The sequence below is a fragment of the Otolemur garnettii genome, unplaced genomic scaffold (genome assembly GCF_000181295.1).
Source record: "Otolemur garnettii isolate 467f Iridium unplaced genomic scaffold, OtoGar3 scaffold00202, whole genome shotgun sequence".
Classification (NCBI taxonomy): Eukaryota; Metazoa; Chordata; class Mammalia; order Primates; family Galagidae; genus Otolemur; species Otolemur garnettii.
Window position 1 is genome coordinate 1,785,817 of NW_003852597.1, and position 16,863 is coordinate 1,802,679.

Here is a 16,863-nt window from a genome sequence, read left to right on the forward strand (position 1 = left end):
GAACAGTATTCTCTCAGCCTCTCTGGGGTGGGTATTTTTATTCAGCATTTTCAGATGAAATGAGGAAACAGAGGTTGGGTAAAGTTAAGCTTATCTTGCCCCTGGGTACACAGTTGGGGTAGCAGAGCCTAGCCACAGATGTAGTCTGGCACAGGCTCTGATTCTCACTTCTCCAGTTGTCCTTTTATTAACTCCTGTCGTCTACCCTAGCAGGGAAGGAAAAACTAAAAATGGAAGTTCTGCAGTTGTGTTCAAATGGAGGAAACTGGCATTGGCAGTAGTTGCTCAGGCCTGAGAAGGTTGATGAAGGCTTCCCTGAGGAGGGGAAACCTGATCTGAGCTTGAAGAATAGAGAGCTTGGGGAGGAGAGGAGCTCACTTAGCTGGTAAGCAAAGTCCGGTGGGACGTTAGTCATTCAATACATTTTTATCAAGAAAATATTTGAGGAAAAACTAGTAATTTGTCTTCAGTTTAAGTGGGATATATGTGGGGTGAAGAAGGAGGAGGGTGTGAATAATAGAGATGAGGTTGGAAAAAACAGGGAGCCATAGACTCTTTTAGGAGTTTAGACATTATCCTAAGTGCAGTTTTAAACCATGATGGGTTTTCAGGTGGACAATGATTGCATTTGCATTTTAGAAAAGTCTATCTGCAATATGGAGGAAAAGTTAGAGGAAAAAGTAGAGGCAGGAGATATTTGGAAGGAGAAAATAGGAAGTCAAAATAAAATAACTGATTCCAAGTCTGTGCTTAGGTGTGAAATATCCTGGGCCTGGTGTTGGTTGGAGATTTCACTGGTGAAATCTTAACATCCCTTAAAGGGATGTTAAGAGCACAAATTCTAGACTCAGGCTTGGGTTTAAAACCTGTTTATGCCTCTGTCTAACCCTGATGCTTTGGCTTCTTATGAAACTTACTTTACTTAAAAAAGAGAGAACTGTAATTCCTCCAGTGAGGGAAAAATTGAGAAGATACATGAATAGGGCTCATCCCAGAGGCCAAAACTTGGTCAGTATGAGTTGTCTTCCTACTTCCCATCCAGGGCTCCTTCTCCTCACTCCTATGGGTTCCACTGGCAGAGAAGGAAGCCAGGTCTCACCAGCCATGGGTCCTGAACATGCCACTTAAGATGGATGGATTGAAGTAGGCCCTGGGAAGAGTTGGGGGCATTTCTGGAGGCTAGATCAAAGGGGATCTATGGGAGATGTGGATGGCAGTGCAGGATAGCTTAAGAGCCAAGGTAAGAAGGCTGGGCCCGGTGGCTAACACCTGTAATCCTAGCACTCTGGGAGGCCTAGGTGGGTGGATTGCCTGAGCTCACAGGTTCGAGACCAGCCTGAGCAAGTGCATGACCCTGTCTCTAAAACTAGCTGGGCCCTGTGGTAGGTGCCTGTGGTCCCAGCTACTCAGGAGGCTGAGGCAAGAGAATCGCTTAAGCCCAAGAGCCTGAGGTTGCTGTGAGCTATGAGGTCACCATGCTGTAGTGAGGGTGATAAAGTGAGACTCTGTCTAAAAAAAAAAAAAAAAGAGCCAAGGTAAGGATGAAGTTTGGGGAGCCAGTTACAGAAAGATTATTTTCTAAGGAATAAGAGTAGGACATACAGGAGCCAGAACCTGTGACAACCCTGTAGGGGTCTGCAGATTCAGGAGAAAACATCCTAAAGCCCAGGAGAAGGGAAAAGAGAACTTCTGTTGGACACCTGGAGCCACTACTAATCCATGTCCAGGTGGAGTAAATGACCACTTTAATGTTTTTCAGCCTTCCCAAATAGTGTAAATTTGGTCTGCAAAACCAGACAGGGGCCTGCTTATAGTTATAAATTCTCAGGGGAGAATTCTTCCCCTTTCCACTTAGCACCTAGGTGCTTTGTAGTCCTCTGGTGTGAGGGAGAGAGGTTAGGTAGGCAAAGGTTCATCTATGTCTATTTCTAATTCATTCTCATAGTGTAGGCATAACCTTTTGGGGTCCTGGCCTTAAGAGAAATTCCCTAAACCAGCGGTTTTCAACCTATGGGTTGCAACCAATAAAAATACATCCTGCATATCAGATATTTACATTATGATTCATAACAGTAGCAAAATTACAGTTATGAAGTAGCAATGAAAATAATTTTATGGATGGATGTCACCACAACATGAGGAACTGTATTAAAGGGTCGCAGCATTAGGAAGGTTGAGAACCACTGCCTTAAACATACATCCCACCGTGAGTGGGCCCTGGGCTTTGTCTTCTTTCTCATAAATTCAGAGACCAGCCCCACAAACCAATGCTCAGGGTCACTGGGCACAGCAACTTCTCTCAGGATAAAAACCAACTATAGGGATTTGCTTGTTTTATACTGTCCTGCTTTCACTATTTATTTTTTATTATTTTTTGGCCTTAATGTTTCTTTTGTTTTTGTCTGCTAATGGATGAATTTAATTTTAAAAAATACATTTTTTGATGCAGATGCTGGCATGGATATGGAGAGAAGGGAATACTTTTACACTACTGATGGGACTGCAAACTAATACAATCTTAAAGAACGCAAATTAGACCACCCATTTGATCCTATAATCTCATTACTAGGCATCTACCCAGAAGAAAAAAATCATTTTATCATAAGGACATTTGCACTAGACTGTTTATTGCAGCTCAATTTACAATTGCCAAAATGTGGAAACAACCTAAATTCCCACCAACCCAGGAATGGATTAATAAGCTGTTGTATATGTACAATGTGGAATACTATTCAGCCACTAAAAAGATGGAGACTTTACATTTTTTGTATTAACCTGGATGGAGTTGGAACACATTCTTCTTAGTAAGGTATCATAAGAATGGAGAAGCAAGAATCCAATGTAGTCAATTCTAATAGAAAGCCAGTAGACAATCTAATACACACACACATAAGATAAAAAAAAAATCAATTCAAGCAGGAGGGGAGGGAGATGAGGGAGGGGGATGGGTGTGCTCCCACTTAATGGGCACCATGTTAGGGTGTATGGCACACCTCTTGCAGGTGGGACACAATTATAAGAGGGACTTTACCTAGCAAATGCAAGCATTGTAACCTAATTCTTTGTACCCTCAATTAACCTGAAACAAACAAAAAACCAAATAACAGTAGAGAGTGCTAAGTGGGGACCTGAAAAAAGCCTAGGATTTTGTCATCATTGTGCATATTTTGGTCATATTCAGAGATCCAAGCTGTTAAATAAGTGATCTCTGGATGAGTAAGGTAATAAAATAAGCTTTTGCCATAATTTAGATAAAGCATTCATATTTTACAAAAATAATATTTCATTTATGTTTCAGGTGTAAACGATACTCTTGTTTTATTTTATAACAATGACCTGAGAATGATTACCAAATACTGAAATTTCATGAGTAAAAAATATATATATTTATATATATTATATATTTTATAAATATTATATATTTAATATATATATATTTTGTCTAGTATTTTAAATTATTTTTAACAAGAAAGTCCCTAGGCCACCATGTTGCAAGAAAACCGAGTGGGCGGTTTTCAGTTCCTTATGTGACTTTGTTTTTCTGCTGCAGTTGGTCCCATTGATCACTCTCTCCCCTATTAATTTGTTTTGGTTTTTTCCTGCCACTCTTCTGGTTTCCTTCACTGGCTTGTCCCTTCCCTCTTCCTTCAGTGTTGGCTCACTTTAGTCTCTGCTTGTCTTTTTATTCCTCTTTGGCTTGCCACTCCTTTGGCCTCAAGCTGGAACTCCCAATCTCTCTGGTGCAGAATGTCCTGAATTCCAGACCCACATATTCAGCTCCCTGCAGCCTCCTAGCCATCTGAAGGTGTCACAGTCACCTTAAGTTGAACATATACAAACCTGATCCTGTGATTTCTCCTACTTCTTACCCCTATCATGCTGAAGTTACTGCATCCCCTGTGTTCCTTACCAGTCACCAAAGATAAACACTTGGAAACCACCTTTTCCATCAAGCCCTCACAACCAGTTTGTCACCAAGTTCTGGTAATTGTAACTGCACATCTCTTCTGTTCTTGCACACTCCAAATCGAGGTACTCATGCATATTGAACAGCTCTAACTGCTACAGCACCAGCTGGCTACTGCCTTGCCTCTTCCATCCATACAGTGATCCCTCTGATACCACTTTTTTTTTTTTTTTTTTTTTTTAGAGACAGAGTCTTACTTTATGGCCCTCAGTAGAGTTCTATGGCATCATAGCTCACAGCAACCTCCAGCTCTTGGGCTTAGGCGATGTTCTTGCTTCAGCCTCCCGAGTAGCTGAGACTACAGGCATCCTCCACAACACCTGGCTATTTGTTGTTGTTGTTGCAGTTCGGCCAGGGCTGAGTTTGAACCCTCCATCCTCGTTATATGGAGCCAGTGCCCTACCCACTGAGCCACAGGCACTGCCCTTGTTTGTTTATTTTTACCCCTACCTAGGGTTGCAAGAAAAATGTAGTACAGTCAGTTAAATTTAAATCTCAGATAAACAGTAAAACTTTTTTCATATAAGCTTGTTCCAGTTAGTGCGTTTTTTTAAAAAGTAATTTTTATTTATCTAAAATTCAGATTTAACTGATGTCCTGTACTTTTATTTGCTAAATATGGCAACCCTACCTCCGATTATAGTCTTCTTTTTTTTGACGGAGTCTCACTATGTTGCCCTTGGTAGAGTGCCATGGCGTCACAGCTCACAGGAACCTCAAACTCTTGGGTTTAAGTGATTCTTTTGCCTCAGCCTCCCAAGTAGCTGGGACTACAGGTACCACCACAATGCCCGGCTATTTTTTGTTGTTGTTGTTGTAGTTGTCATTGTTGTTTACTGGCCTAGGCCGGGTCCAGCTGGGTCTATGTGGCCTGTGCCCTACCCACTGAGCTACGGGCGCCACTTCTTTCTTTCTTTCTTTGAGACAGAGTCTTATTCAGTCACCCTGGGGTGAGTGCCATGGTGTCATAGCTCATAGCAACCTCAAACTCTTGGGTTCAGGAGATCCTCTTGCCTTAGCCTCCCAAATAACTGGGACTACAGGTACGTGACACAATGTCCATATATTCAACTATAGTTTTCTTGATGGCAAAACATGTTTCTCACTGATCTCTGGAATCTCTGCAACTGGCCCAATGTGAGACAATTAATGCTCTTAAGACAATGGTGTCCTTTCTGGGTGCAGGGTTGTGAATGACTAGAGGGAGATGAGTCTGGAGACAAAGAGACCAGTTATACTTCCAATCATAAAAATGAGCATAATCCAAAAAATTATGAAGGTTTCAACAGAATGGCATTGGGGATAGAGAAAAGAGGATGGATCTGTATATAAGATCTGAGGATTTGGTGACCAATAAGGGTCATGACAGAGCTCTAGGTGTCTAGGATGCTGCCCAAGTTTCTGGCTTGTGTCACTGGATGGGGATTGGTGCATTCACTGAGGAGGGGACAGTTGCAGTGGTTTGGAAGCTGGTGAGCAGGGAAGCTGGTGGATAGGAGTTGCTGGTGGATAGAGTAGGCTGGGGAAGGATGGCCAGTGGATCTGAAGGAGTGAACAGGAAGGAGTGAGCTGTAAGTTTGCCAGGATAAGCAAGTAGCAGTATTGGAATCGTAGACTTGGGGCTCAGGATAAAGCTCTAGGATGGAGATAGAATATGAGCATAGTCATTGTGGATGTGGTCACTAGAACCATGGGCGTATATAATATTTGTCAGGGAGAGAATAGAATGGGAAGAAGAGAGACCAATATCAGAGCCCCGAGGAGCACATACAAGGCTGCAAGAAGAAGAACCCAAAAGTAGTCTGAGAACAAGTAGCTAGAGGAATGGAAGGAAAACTAGGAGAGTGTGAGATCAAGAGAGTCAAGAGAAGACAGATGTTTTGGAAAAACACAATTTGTGATTCTCTGCTGCTTTCACACCAATACGACAACAATCAGCACAGAAGTCTTCTGTGACCAAATATGAGAAGGGGATTCCCCAAACTGCAAGCACAAACATCAGCTGGGTGTCCTCTGATTCGTTTTAATCCTGATGCTATTTCCAGGTAGATAGCATCAGATCCCATAGGGTGAGGGCTCAGTCTTCACCCCATCTCTACTAAAAATAGAAAAAAAAAAAACCCCAAAAACCTGAGGCAGTGCTGGGCTATTTTTAGAGACAGGGTCTCACTCTTGCTCAGGCTGGTCTCGAACTCCTTAGCTCAGAGGAGTGCTAAGATTACAGGTATGAGCCACCACCCTGGCCTTCCAAGCAATTTTGGACCTCTTTTTCTGGAATGGACATCAAAGCTGTCTTGTCTTGCCCTTGATGTACTGAATGTCATCAAAATGTCTTCCTTTCAATATTTCTCTTATCTTCAAGTAAAGAAAAAAGCCATTGGGCTTGGCACTCATAGTTCAGCGGTTAGGGCGCTGGCCACATGCACCGGGGAGGGTGGGTTTGAACCCGGCCTGGGCCAGCTAAACAACAATAACAACAACAACAAATAGCCAGGCATTGTGGCGGGTGCCTGTAATCCCAGCTACTTGGGAGGCTGAGGCACTCTACCAAGGGTGACATAGTGAGACGCTGTCAAGAAAGAAAGAAAAAGAAGGAAAGGAAAGGAAGAAGGAAGGAAGGAAGGAAAGAAAGAAAAGAAAGGAAGAAAGAAAAGAAAAGAAAAAAAAAGTCATTGGGGGTCAGGGAGTAGGGGGGTGTGTGTTCCAATACAGTTATTCATTTACTGGCTAAAAACTCCCTCACAGACAGTGCCTGTGAATTGATACATTGTCATGATTCGAGAGCCATGAGTTGTTAGCAAAAAGTTCAGGTCATTTTTGTCTAACTTTTTCATGCAGCCTTTTTAGCACTTCCAAATAGTAAACTTGGTTAACTGTCCAGTTGGTACAAATTCATGATGAATAATCCCTCTGATATCAAAAAAAGTTAGCAACATTGTTTTGACTCTTGACTTGGACTGACAGAAACTTTTGGGTCCTGGAGAATTGGCTGACTTTCATTGTGCACTTTGACACTTTGTTTCAGGGTTGTGTTATTACATTTCTGTTTCAACACACAGCCCAAAAGATTGTCTTGCCTCTACCAACAGTCTTGGCAAACTTCCACCCTCCTTTGCTATTGTTCACCACTGAGCTCCTACTGGACCACTGTTTCTTTTTCTTTTTCTTTTCTTTTCTTTTCTTTTTTTTTTTTTTTTTGAGACAGAGTCTCACTATGTCGCCCTCAGTAGAGTGCTGTGACATCACAGCTCACAGCAATCTCAAACCTATTCTCTTGCCTCAGCCTCCCAGGTAGCTGGGACTACAGGCACGCACCACAACGCCCGGCTATTTTTTGCTGCAGTTTTCATTGTCATTTAGCTGGCCTGGGCCGGGATCAAACCTGTCTCCTTGGTGTATGTGGCTGGCGCCATAACCACTGTGCTACGCACACCAAGCCAGGGGACTACTTTTTCAACACACTTTCTCATGTCAAGATATTCAGTGAAGATCATCCTTAGTGTTTCTCTACTGATGTTTACTTGGGCTGCTATGCTTCTCACGCTCAGCTAATGGTTTTGACGGACAATTCACAAATTTTTGCAATGTTTTCATCCATTCTACTCATTACTCACGCCGACCTCTCTTCATCAGTGACACTTTCTCTCCCCTCAGAAAAACGTTTAATCCATTTGTACACTGCCATGTTCTTCATGGCATTATCCCTATAAACTTGGACTAGCATGTCTCTGATTTCACTTCCATTCTTGCCACGTTTAATAAGAAATTTAACATTTGTTCATTACTTTAATTCAAACTCTGATGGCACACAAAAACACACAACAATAATGAATGCCAGCCTTGGCACCTATAGCTCAGCAGCTAGGGTGCCAGCCACATACACCAGGGCAGGTGGGTTTGAACCCAGCCTGGGCCTGCCAAACAACAATGACAACTGTAACAACAACAAAAAAATAGCCAGATGTTGTGGCAGGCGCCTGTAGTCCAAGCTACTTGGGAGGCTAAGGCAAGAGAATTACTTAAACACAAGAGTTTGAGGTTGCTGTGGGCTGTGACACCACAGCACTCTACAAGGGCAACATAGTGAGACCCTGTCTCAAAATAATAATAATAATAATGAACCCCAGTCAGCAAGACACCACCAAACATTGCCACAAACACAGCTAAGACACTGATATACCAACAATCTGAACCCTTACCAAGTTGTAAGTACAGTGCTGCCAATATAAGGGTAAGTTCATGAAGTTGTCAGACCTTCTTGTGTTGAATGATGGGAAGAGTTGTTTGTAAATAACTGGGACAGAGAGCCCTGATGTAGGATCCTGAGTACAGATGGAGGAATCGATCTAGCTATAAGAGGACATTAATAATAAACTTCAGAAAGTCTGTGGACCCTCCTACAACTGTTTACTGGATTTGTATATCAGTGACCTCTTAGCACTTTTTGGGTGGAGAAAGTCCATAAGCTTTCACCAGATTCTCAAAATACTCCACCACTCCAAAATAGGCTAAGAACCACTCCTGTGAACAAGAAAGACATGAATATATGGCACAAATTCTTCTAAATATTTTTTCTAATCTCTTGACTTTTTACTCATACTCTTGTTTTCAAGGTGAAATCTCAGTTATCCAGTCCACACATACTGTGTCACAGGGATCTCTAGCAAGAGAAAAGGTGGCAATCCCTGGACAGAAAAGGAGAAAAGTCATTTGCTTGGGCAATCCGTTGGACCAGGCAGCTGAGGGCAAAAGTACAAGGAACCCAGAACGATGATTCCTAGCTGAAATGAAACTAGAGGGGGAACTTCAGGTGCTCCTGGAAGCTGGAAAACTGTCATTTCAAAGCTCCCTGCAGTTCTCTGTCTTGCAAGAGGCAGTGACTTGATATCCCTTTAGACTGAGTGCTTCTCAACCTGTGGGTCATGACCCCTTTGGGGGGTCGAATGACCTTTTCACAGGGGTCACCTAATATCAGCTATTTACAATTCATAATAGTAGCAAAATTACAGTTATGAAGTAGCAATGAAAATAATTTTATGATTGGGGGTCACCACAACATGAGGAACTATATTAAAAAATTGCGGGATTAGTAAGGTTGAAAACAACTGCTTTAGAGGATACCATGCCTTAGTTCTGGGAAGAGCGCTGAGTGGGAAATGTACATAATTTTGTGAATGTGACTCAAAGACTAGAGTCAGAAATGGAGATACCAGTGTACTCCCCAGAGTGGTTACATGACGGGTTACGGCCCTATCTGGTAAAGAAGTGCAGCTCTGTGGCCTGTGTTCCTTGGAGGGGAAAACAGTTTCGTTTATTTTTTCCAAAGAGAGCTTTGGATTGTTCTGATTTGCAAACTGAGACTAGTTCTTGTGGGAATGTGTTCTTCTTGGAGCAGTTGCCGTTTCATTTTAGACTTTGTGAATGCTGGGCACAAGCTCTTTAGACCCAGAATGCAGCCTCCAATTGGGGGTTGACTGTATTCCCACAAGAACTGGCAAGTTGGGAGTGTGACGAGCCAGCACCTTTGGCTCTTACTGTGAGCATTGTCAGAGGTGGCTTCCATTGGTATACTTTAAGTGGCTCTGAGAGCAGTGATATCCCTTAAGTGGCAGGGCCTAGAGAGCTTGGGGACCAGGCAAGGCTTTGGACCATTAAGGGGTTGCCTGACCTCAGAATTGATAAAATGTCCCTTACCACCCACAACCAGAAATGGCACTGGCACCATTATCTTTGGGGGAAGGAGGGTGGAAACTGAGGATCCTGAAGCAGTTTGGAGGCAGAGATGGGGCTACAGAATGTTTGAAGTCAGCAAAAGCACCAAAGTTTGGGGAACACCTTAGAATTGGGCAGTGAATGCAGAAGAGTGGGGGCACAGACATGTTTCTCCTTCTTGACCAAAAATGGGCACAGCCCTCAGAGAGCTCTTCCCAGCTCCTCACTCTAGCCTGGGTGAAGGGGACACCTGTGCCAAAGCAGGCAGGCGCATAAGTGGATTGGAAGGAATTTCTATCAACAGTGGTAAATGACTGAGGGGCTCCCACTCTCTTCTCTGTCTCATATTCACAGTGCTGTCATCCACCACTTGCTGCAGCATTGACCTCTGTGCTGGCACCTCTCAAGTCTGTCTAGCCCAGATCTCTCTCCACAGCTCCACACTAGCACATCCCACAGCCTCCTGACAACCCTTTTGGGGTGTCCCACAGTTCTACACACTTAGCTTCCTTTCCAAATATATGACCCTATCTTATTCCCAAAGAAGGAAAATCACACAGTTCTCCCCAATACAAATGCAGAGGACCTAGGGACTAAGGTTTCACAGGAAATGCAGAAAAGTTCAAAGGATTGCATTGACCTTTTGGAGATGACTTAGGGACTTAGGGACACAGTGAGAGGCCGAAGTCATCATTAACTTCCCCTTCCTTCCAAATGAAGGTGTATACTTCTTAGCTTCCTGTCCTTCTTCATACCATTTACCAAATTGAATTTAAATAATTATTAATGTAACTGCTTATTCATTGTCTGTCTCTCTTGGTTTAAGTTTCTCAAGGGCAGGGATCATGTCCCTTTCACTTCTGTATCCTTGTTGTCTACCTAATACCTGACATATAATAGGTGCTTAATAAAATATTTGTAGAGGGTGGCACCTGTGGCTCAAAGGAGTAGGGCTAGGATGCCGGCCCCATATGCCGGAAGTGGTGGGTTCAAACCCAGTCCTGGCCAAAAAACTGCAAAAAAAAAAAAAAATTGTTGAATGAATACCCTTGATCATCACAAATGTACATCCCTCTAGGGCCCTCCTGTCATCTTAGTGGAGCTCTGTGCTTCATGTCCCTGAACCAGCAGCCTTCTGCACCCTCTCCCCATCCTGGGGCTTTCTTTGGATGCTCTTATGCCCTGGATTGCTTCACGGACCCATAGATAATCTTAGGCCTCTAGTGGTGGGACTGTGCAGGGAGCTGTGAGAAGGCCGCCTGGAATTAGTGCATGCACCTTTGCCATCATCCTGCCTGTGTTCCTTCCTGCCCATCCCACAGCTGTTGGGTGAGGGTGAGAGATACAGGCCAGGTGGGTGATTGCTAGTCAGCCTGAAGTGGGCTAATGGGATGATCGGGTCATGATCTCCACTCAGCCTCTTCCACTATTCCCCCACTGCTCAGGAAAAGATCTGACAAACCACAGAAGTAAATAAATAATTTAGGTATAATAAATAGGGGTCCAGCTCCCACCAGTGAGTACAAGGCCAGCTCCAGCACTGGCACTTTCAGCCATGGAACTGCAATGTGTCTGCTCCAAATTCTGCACCCATCCTCAGCACCTGGATAGAGGCTGAGGCCTCAGTCACAGATAAATTCTCCGAAGTGGTCCCACGTCTGAGGTCTGACTGATGCCAGAATTTGTGAGGAGTGGGTCCTAAGGTCTCCACAGCAGAGGTCTCTGGTGTCTGCAGGGCTGGGATTTGCAGGGGGAGGGCATCAGGGCTGCAGTTCCGTCACTCGCCAGCTCTCCGGGGCTGACGTCCTCCACTCACGAGGCTGAGGTCTGAGGCTTCTGGCTCCTGTGGCGCTGCGGGAGGGTCCCAGGCAGGAAGATCCACGGGTAAGGGTCCAAAACAAACACCCCTGGAGAGAGCCCTCAACCCAGGCAGCCGCACGCCGTGGCTGACAGACGGTCCACGGTCCTCCAGGTGCTGTTGACGTCCATGAAGGAGACTGCCTCATAGCGCGTGGGTCGGCAGCAGGGCTGGCTGACGGGCCGTGAGCCTTGGGGTGGCCGCAGGGCCCCAGCAACCAGCAGGCTGGCCAGGCTGAGGTCGTGCGGGGTGCGTGCGCGGCGGCAGGAGCCGCTACAGAAGCGGAAACGCACCAGCTCATCAGAGCTGTGGCCCAGGCCGAGCGCGCGCACCGGCACTAGCTGCGAGCGCAAGCGGCAGCCCCGCGCCCCCGCCGTCCGTGCGCGGCTGCCCCGGCCCCCGGAACGCGCCGCGCGGCCCCCGCGGGGAGAAGCAGACGGGGGCACTGGCGGCGCTGGCGCTGGCCGGGGAGGCTGTGGCGGTGGTCGCCGGGTTCTTCCACCGCACAAACGGGCCGTACGTCCCCCTGAAAAGAAACCTAGTCACACGTGTTGTCCCAGGCCAGCTCTGCCTGCGCCCCGCCCCTTCTCCAGTTCACCTACCCGGCGGCTGGCCGGTGGGAGGCGCCAGGACTGGAGCGGGGCCTTCGCGGGTGGCGGGGCTGCGGGGTGCAGGGCCCAGGGAGGCTTCTGCGACGCTGCTCAGCAGAGCCAAAGCAGCCAGGGTAGGCCACAGGGCAGGCTGCACAGAGACAAAGTGGAACCTCAGGGAGGAAGAGGGCACCCTGGTGGGTAGAGGAGGGGGCAACTCAAGGAAGAGCTGTCTTTCCCTCTCAGATCAGAGAGGAGACAGGCTTCCACCTGGATGGAGGGGAGCTCAGGGAGAGCTAGGTTCAAGCATGAGTTAGCTGCCTCCAGGAGCCCCTGGAGGGGATCACCTGAGGGTACTGACCTACTCCTTCTCCCATATGCCCGATCCCTCCCTATTTCCCCTCCCACATCTGACCCCAGCTCAAGCCACCACCTGCTCTCCTTCCCCAAACAAGCCATCTTTCCTTAACACCAAGTGGGGGTCACTGGGGGAACCACTTACCTGCCGCCTAGGCCAGGGGGAGCGGGACAATACCGAAAGGCCTTCAAATCCAAGTTCCATCTCTACCAACACCAGGAGCTCCCATCAGCTTTTGTTGACTTGTTCCCCCACCCTCCTCTTGAGGCACCTTGCAAATTAAGAGACAAGTTATCTTTTGAGGGGGGCATCCTTCCACCTCAGTTGGACTCAACCTAGAAATAGGCGTACTGAGAACCTTACTATGTGTTAGGTGCTTTGCCGCTATTCTTTCACAACTTCAGGAGGTAAATGTTTTAATCTCCCTTTTCCAGATGAACAAACTCAGAGAAGCTCAGAGATTGTCCAAGGTCATAAGGGGGCAGGGGTGTCCAATCTTTTAGCTTCTCTGTGCCACATTGAAAGAAAAAGAGTTGTCTTGGGAAACACATTAGATACACAAACATTAACGAAAGCTATGAGAAAAAACAAAGGTCTGTGCTTAATTTTCGTGATATCCACCACCACAGATAAACAAAAAAGTCCTCACGTAATCTGCATGCAGTCCAGAGGCTGCAGGTTGGACACCCTGTGGCCCACTCAGCCAGGGGGGAGGGAAGGTCCTCTTTTCCCAGAGCTTTCTTGTTCTTTGCTGTAGGGCTGGATACACTCCATCCTACAGAGAGCCTTCACCCCATGCTGCAGGGGAGGAAGCTGAGGCCTGGAGAAGATAGGAGGCTGGCTGATCACTCTGAGAGTTACCTAACGATAGTGAGGCCCAGGCCTCAGCCTCTACTGCCCGCCCAGAGCTGTTGCACCCTGTTCCTCTGTGATCTCTGTTCTGGACCCAGAGCTGCCTCAGTTTTCTCTTACAACAGCAAATGTTCCTCAACAAGCAGCAGATGGTGAGGGCGGTTGTGCCTTCTGAAAACTTGGGGCCTGGGCCATGACTTCCTCTGGCCACCAGAGGGCAGAGTCTGTCAAGCCTGGAGACTCAAAGGAGGGGTGGGCTTTTCCTTACCCTTAGCTGATAGTCTTGGGCCTGAGACACTCCCAGGAGGGCCAGTTAGATTTCCACACCAGCTTGGTCTCTGAGAGGGGAGCCACCCTGAGAGCTTGTCTAGGTCTGCCTCCCTTCCAGCCTCCTGTGGAGCTAGCAGCCTAGCCTTGTTCCTAGAAGTTTCTCCTATGAGCCATCCTTCCTAATCTCAGCCAGCCTTCCTGAGTTGACACACCCAAACACTCCTTTGGGCCTCCAGAACCTTCCTGAGCCCTCATTAGCGAACCTGTTCTTGGGTCCCAACTGTCACCCTCACCCCACTCCCCTGGCACATAGAATGCCTGCACACCTGTAGGACAGACCTCCCCAGACCTTCCTGGGATGGTCCGTAAGGCCAAGCATGCTCTGTCGGCTGTGTGGATTCAGGGTCCACTGGGCCAGACCAATCAGTGGCTACTCTCTCTGATGGAGAGAAAGGCCAGAAAAGCAAGCTTAAGGACCCTCTGCGCTAGGGGGAGCACAGGAGCAGGTCCCTTGAAGGCAGCTCAGGCCCTACCTCTCCCTCCCTGTCCTCTGGTGCCACTTGGTCCTCCAGCCCTTGTCTTCCCATCCACCAGCCAGCTACTCACCACAGGGGTCCTGCACCATATTCTTCTAGGCACCTTTCCTGGGACCAGTGCTGGGCTTTTCCCTGCAGCTCAAATGGCTCATGCCCAGGGCTGTGCACCTAGCAGCACCTCTTTTAGCCAAAAGTGTGGCCTTGGCAGCCAGTCTGCGCCTTGTAGTGGCAGCGGGAGCCTCATATTACAGCAAGAGGGCAGGGCCAGCACAGTCCTACAGCGACAAGAGGGACTGGAGGGGCTGGGAGGGGCGGCGAGCTGCACTGCAGGCCCAGAAAGGGAGGATGCGAGAAAGGAATGGGGACGGTGGTCCTGCCCGCTCCCTCTAGCCCCAGGAGCGTCCATCCAGGGCTGAGACCAAGGATGGGCAGGCGGGCTAGTTTACCTCGGGTGTGGGGCTCCGGTTCAGGTCGCAGCGAGGGCTGGGGCCCGAGGGACCTGTTGCTGGCGGAGCCCGTGGGCCGTGTCTGGGGGCCGGGCCCAACTCCATCCCTCAGCAGCCTCCTGCCCGCCACCGTCCGGTGTCAAATTCCAGCCCTGGCGTCACCGGATCCTGGGGTGGGGCCTGGAGCGCCCCCGCCCCGCCCCACCTTTCAGGGCTCACCTGGCGGCTCCACCCGTGGGATCCGGTGCCCCTTGGCTCAGATAGGTCCCCCGAGGGCGGTGGGAGACGCTGGTGGAGGGACCCCTGGATGCAGAGAGTGGAGAATTCGGGCGGCGTAGAGGCGCGGGAACTAGTTAAGAGTTTGTAGACAAGCGAAGTACAGAGCAGGGAGGACGGACCGAGGACGGGAGAGAGAGCTAGCGAGGGCGGGGGTGGGGGTGGGGTGGGGGACAGGCTAGTCCATGCCTTGGGCCGCCGCCCGCTGGTGCGTACAGACCCGGAGTGGGGGTAGGGGCACGGCCGGCAGCCCTGCCCCGCCTGGCCTTTGCTCCACCGTCAGTTTATTCTCTCCACCAACGGGTCGTCCACCTCATTGGGGCCGGCAGGCTCCCCTCTGCGGCATTCAAGGTCTGATTCTGCTCTAGTCACCACTCTGCTCACCTCCTGTGCTGCCTGGGGCTTGCAGTGGGGACACAATTGCAAACTGGCTGTAACTGCTGCACAGTTAGGGCAGCGTGGATAGAAGTGGGTGAGAAGGCTGAAGAAGGGGTCACAGAGCAGGAACATTCCGCAGAGCCTTCAAGCTGGAGCTGAAGGGTAACATTTCAGATGCCTAATTAAGACAATTTGGTGGGGTGAGGGTTGGGTAACAAAGATGGAAAGGTCCTACTAAGGGGTCTGGTCTTTATTACTATGACACTGGGGACCAATGAACGATTTTGAGCAGGAAGGTGCGATCAGATACATCCTTGGTGGATTGACTGGCTGGAGACAGGTAAAACAGATAAGAGGTGGAGCAAATAGTCTAGAAGCAGCTGGGGAGAGAGGGTAAGGTCTGAGGTGTCAGGGGAGTGCTGAGTCACCTGGCCCAATCAGCGGCCTTTTGAAATTCTTTCCATGCCTGATTGAATAGGGTGAAGAGGTGACCTGGCAAAGGTATGCCTTTGGCCTGGGCATCTAGGTGGAGGGGTTACATCCTTGGACCTGGGTTTTTCCAAAGGAGGAGCAGGGGTCCCTGAGATCAGTGTTGGACGTTTTGAGTTGGAAGGGCCTGTGGATTATCCTAGTGGAAATGTTCAGAAGCAGCTCAATCTGTAGCCTGGAGCCAAATGGAGAGAGCTGGGCTGGCAATTTGGGAATTATGGACCAAATGATAATTAGAAGCTGTGGGTGAGGATGAGATACTTGGGGAACATGTGTGGACCAGCTGTATCCTGGCTATGCATTAGAGCCATTGGGGATCTTTAAAAACTACACATATCCAGCCCCACTCCAGACCTGAATCAGAACTTCAGGCTAGGCATGTGGAGTTTTCAGATTCATACAGGTAATTCTGTCTGGCCAGGGCACAGAGCCACTGCTTTTGCCAGAGTAGTTTCCCCACAGTGTTGGGGAGTAGAAGTCAGACTGCAGAGTGGTAGGGGGCTGTCTGCATGCTCAACAGGACCCCTGTGGGATAGGAGGCCAAGTGGTGAGCAGCTTGCTCTGTCCCCTCCCACAACGGGCTGCTCAACTGGGGCACCTTCTCTAGGGCTTTTGTAGCCAGGGCCACCACTTACGCATATGTGGCTCATGCCTATACAACTCCAGGGGGTGCTATGCAGGAATACATGCATTGGAGTTGTGGACCACAGAGGCTGGTTCCAGCAGAGCACAGAAGGTGTTTCTGGGTTTGCCTGTCTCTCAGGCAGGGCCCTGTTTCCCCTCAGCTAAGGAGGCTCTGTCTGAGGATAGACCACAGCAGGAAACGGGGCATGTGGGATGGTGGTGGTCCTTGGGATGGCTAGGATTTTCTGTTCTTTGGGCTTACCACTGAGAGGGCCTAGGGCTGTCTAGACTTCTGGACTGGGGTTGGCAGGAAAGAGGTGCAGGGCCAGCTGGCAGGAGGCACACTCCAAGGCTCCAAGTGCAGGTGTCATTCTCAGGCCTGCCTGGGAACCCTGGGGAAGGGAGGGATCAGACTCTAGGGCTCTGAGAGGGTGGGGGTGTACCTTCTTAAGTTTGACAGAGGATGCCTACAAGTGGGCTGCGTGCCTTCCTGTTCTGTGCGGGAAA

General features: G+C 48.4%; 1 protein-coding gene across 2 annotated transcripts; it reads right to left on the reverse strand.

Moving 5' to 3' along the window:
- Window positions 1–11,521: 11,521 nt before the first annotated feature.
- On the reverse strand, window positions 11,522–14,964 carry ARTN (artemin). Of its 2 annotated transcripts, XM_012812315.2 has the most exons (7): window positions 14,214–14,964; window positions 13,934–14,046; window positions 13,135–13,305; window positions 12,849–12,993; window positions 12,630–12,756; window positions 12,140–12,278; window positions 11,522–12,063 (listed from the first exon to the last, which is right to left on the reverse strand). In XM_012812315.2, the coding sequence occupies exons 5-7, from the start codon at window positions 12,687–12,689 to the stop codon at window positions 11,600–11,602; spliced, it is 663 nt and encodes a 220-aa protein (XP_012667769.1). In that variant the 5' UTR covers window positions 12,690–12,756; window positions 12,849–12,993; window positions 13,135–13,305; window positions 13,934–14,046; window positions 14,214–14,964; the 3' UTR covers window positions 11,522–11,599. The 2 variants fall into 2 exon arrangements, with proteins under 2 accessions (XP_012667769.1, XP_003801253.1); XM_003801205.3 differs by lacking the exons at window positions 12,849–12,993; window positions 13,135–13,305.
- Between the last annotated feature and the right edge of the window lie 1,899 nt (window positions 14,965–16,863).

What these genes read in the sequence shown, in the direction of transcription:
- ARTN (XM_003801205.3), bottom strand. Translation starts at nt 12,689, where the DNA reads ATGGAACTTGGATTTGAAGGCCTTTCGGTATTGTCCCGCTCCCCCTGG. An exon ending in CCCCCTGGCCTAGGCGGCAG is followed by an intron (nt 12,279 to 12,629) that starts GTAAGTGGTTCC and finishes GTCTCTGTGCAG; the next exon opens with CCTGCCCTGTGGCCTACCCT. An exon ending in TCCCACCGGCCAGCCGCCGG is followed by an intron (nt 12,064 to 12,139) that starts GTAGGTGAACTG and finishes GTTTCTTTTCAG; the next exon opens with GGGGACGTACGGCCCGTTTG.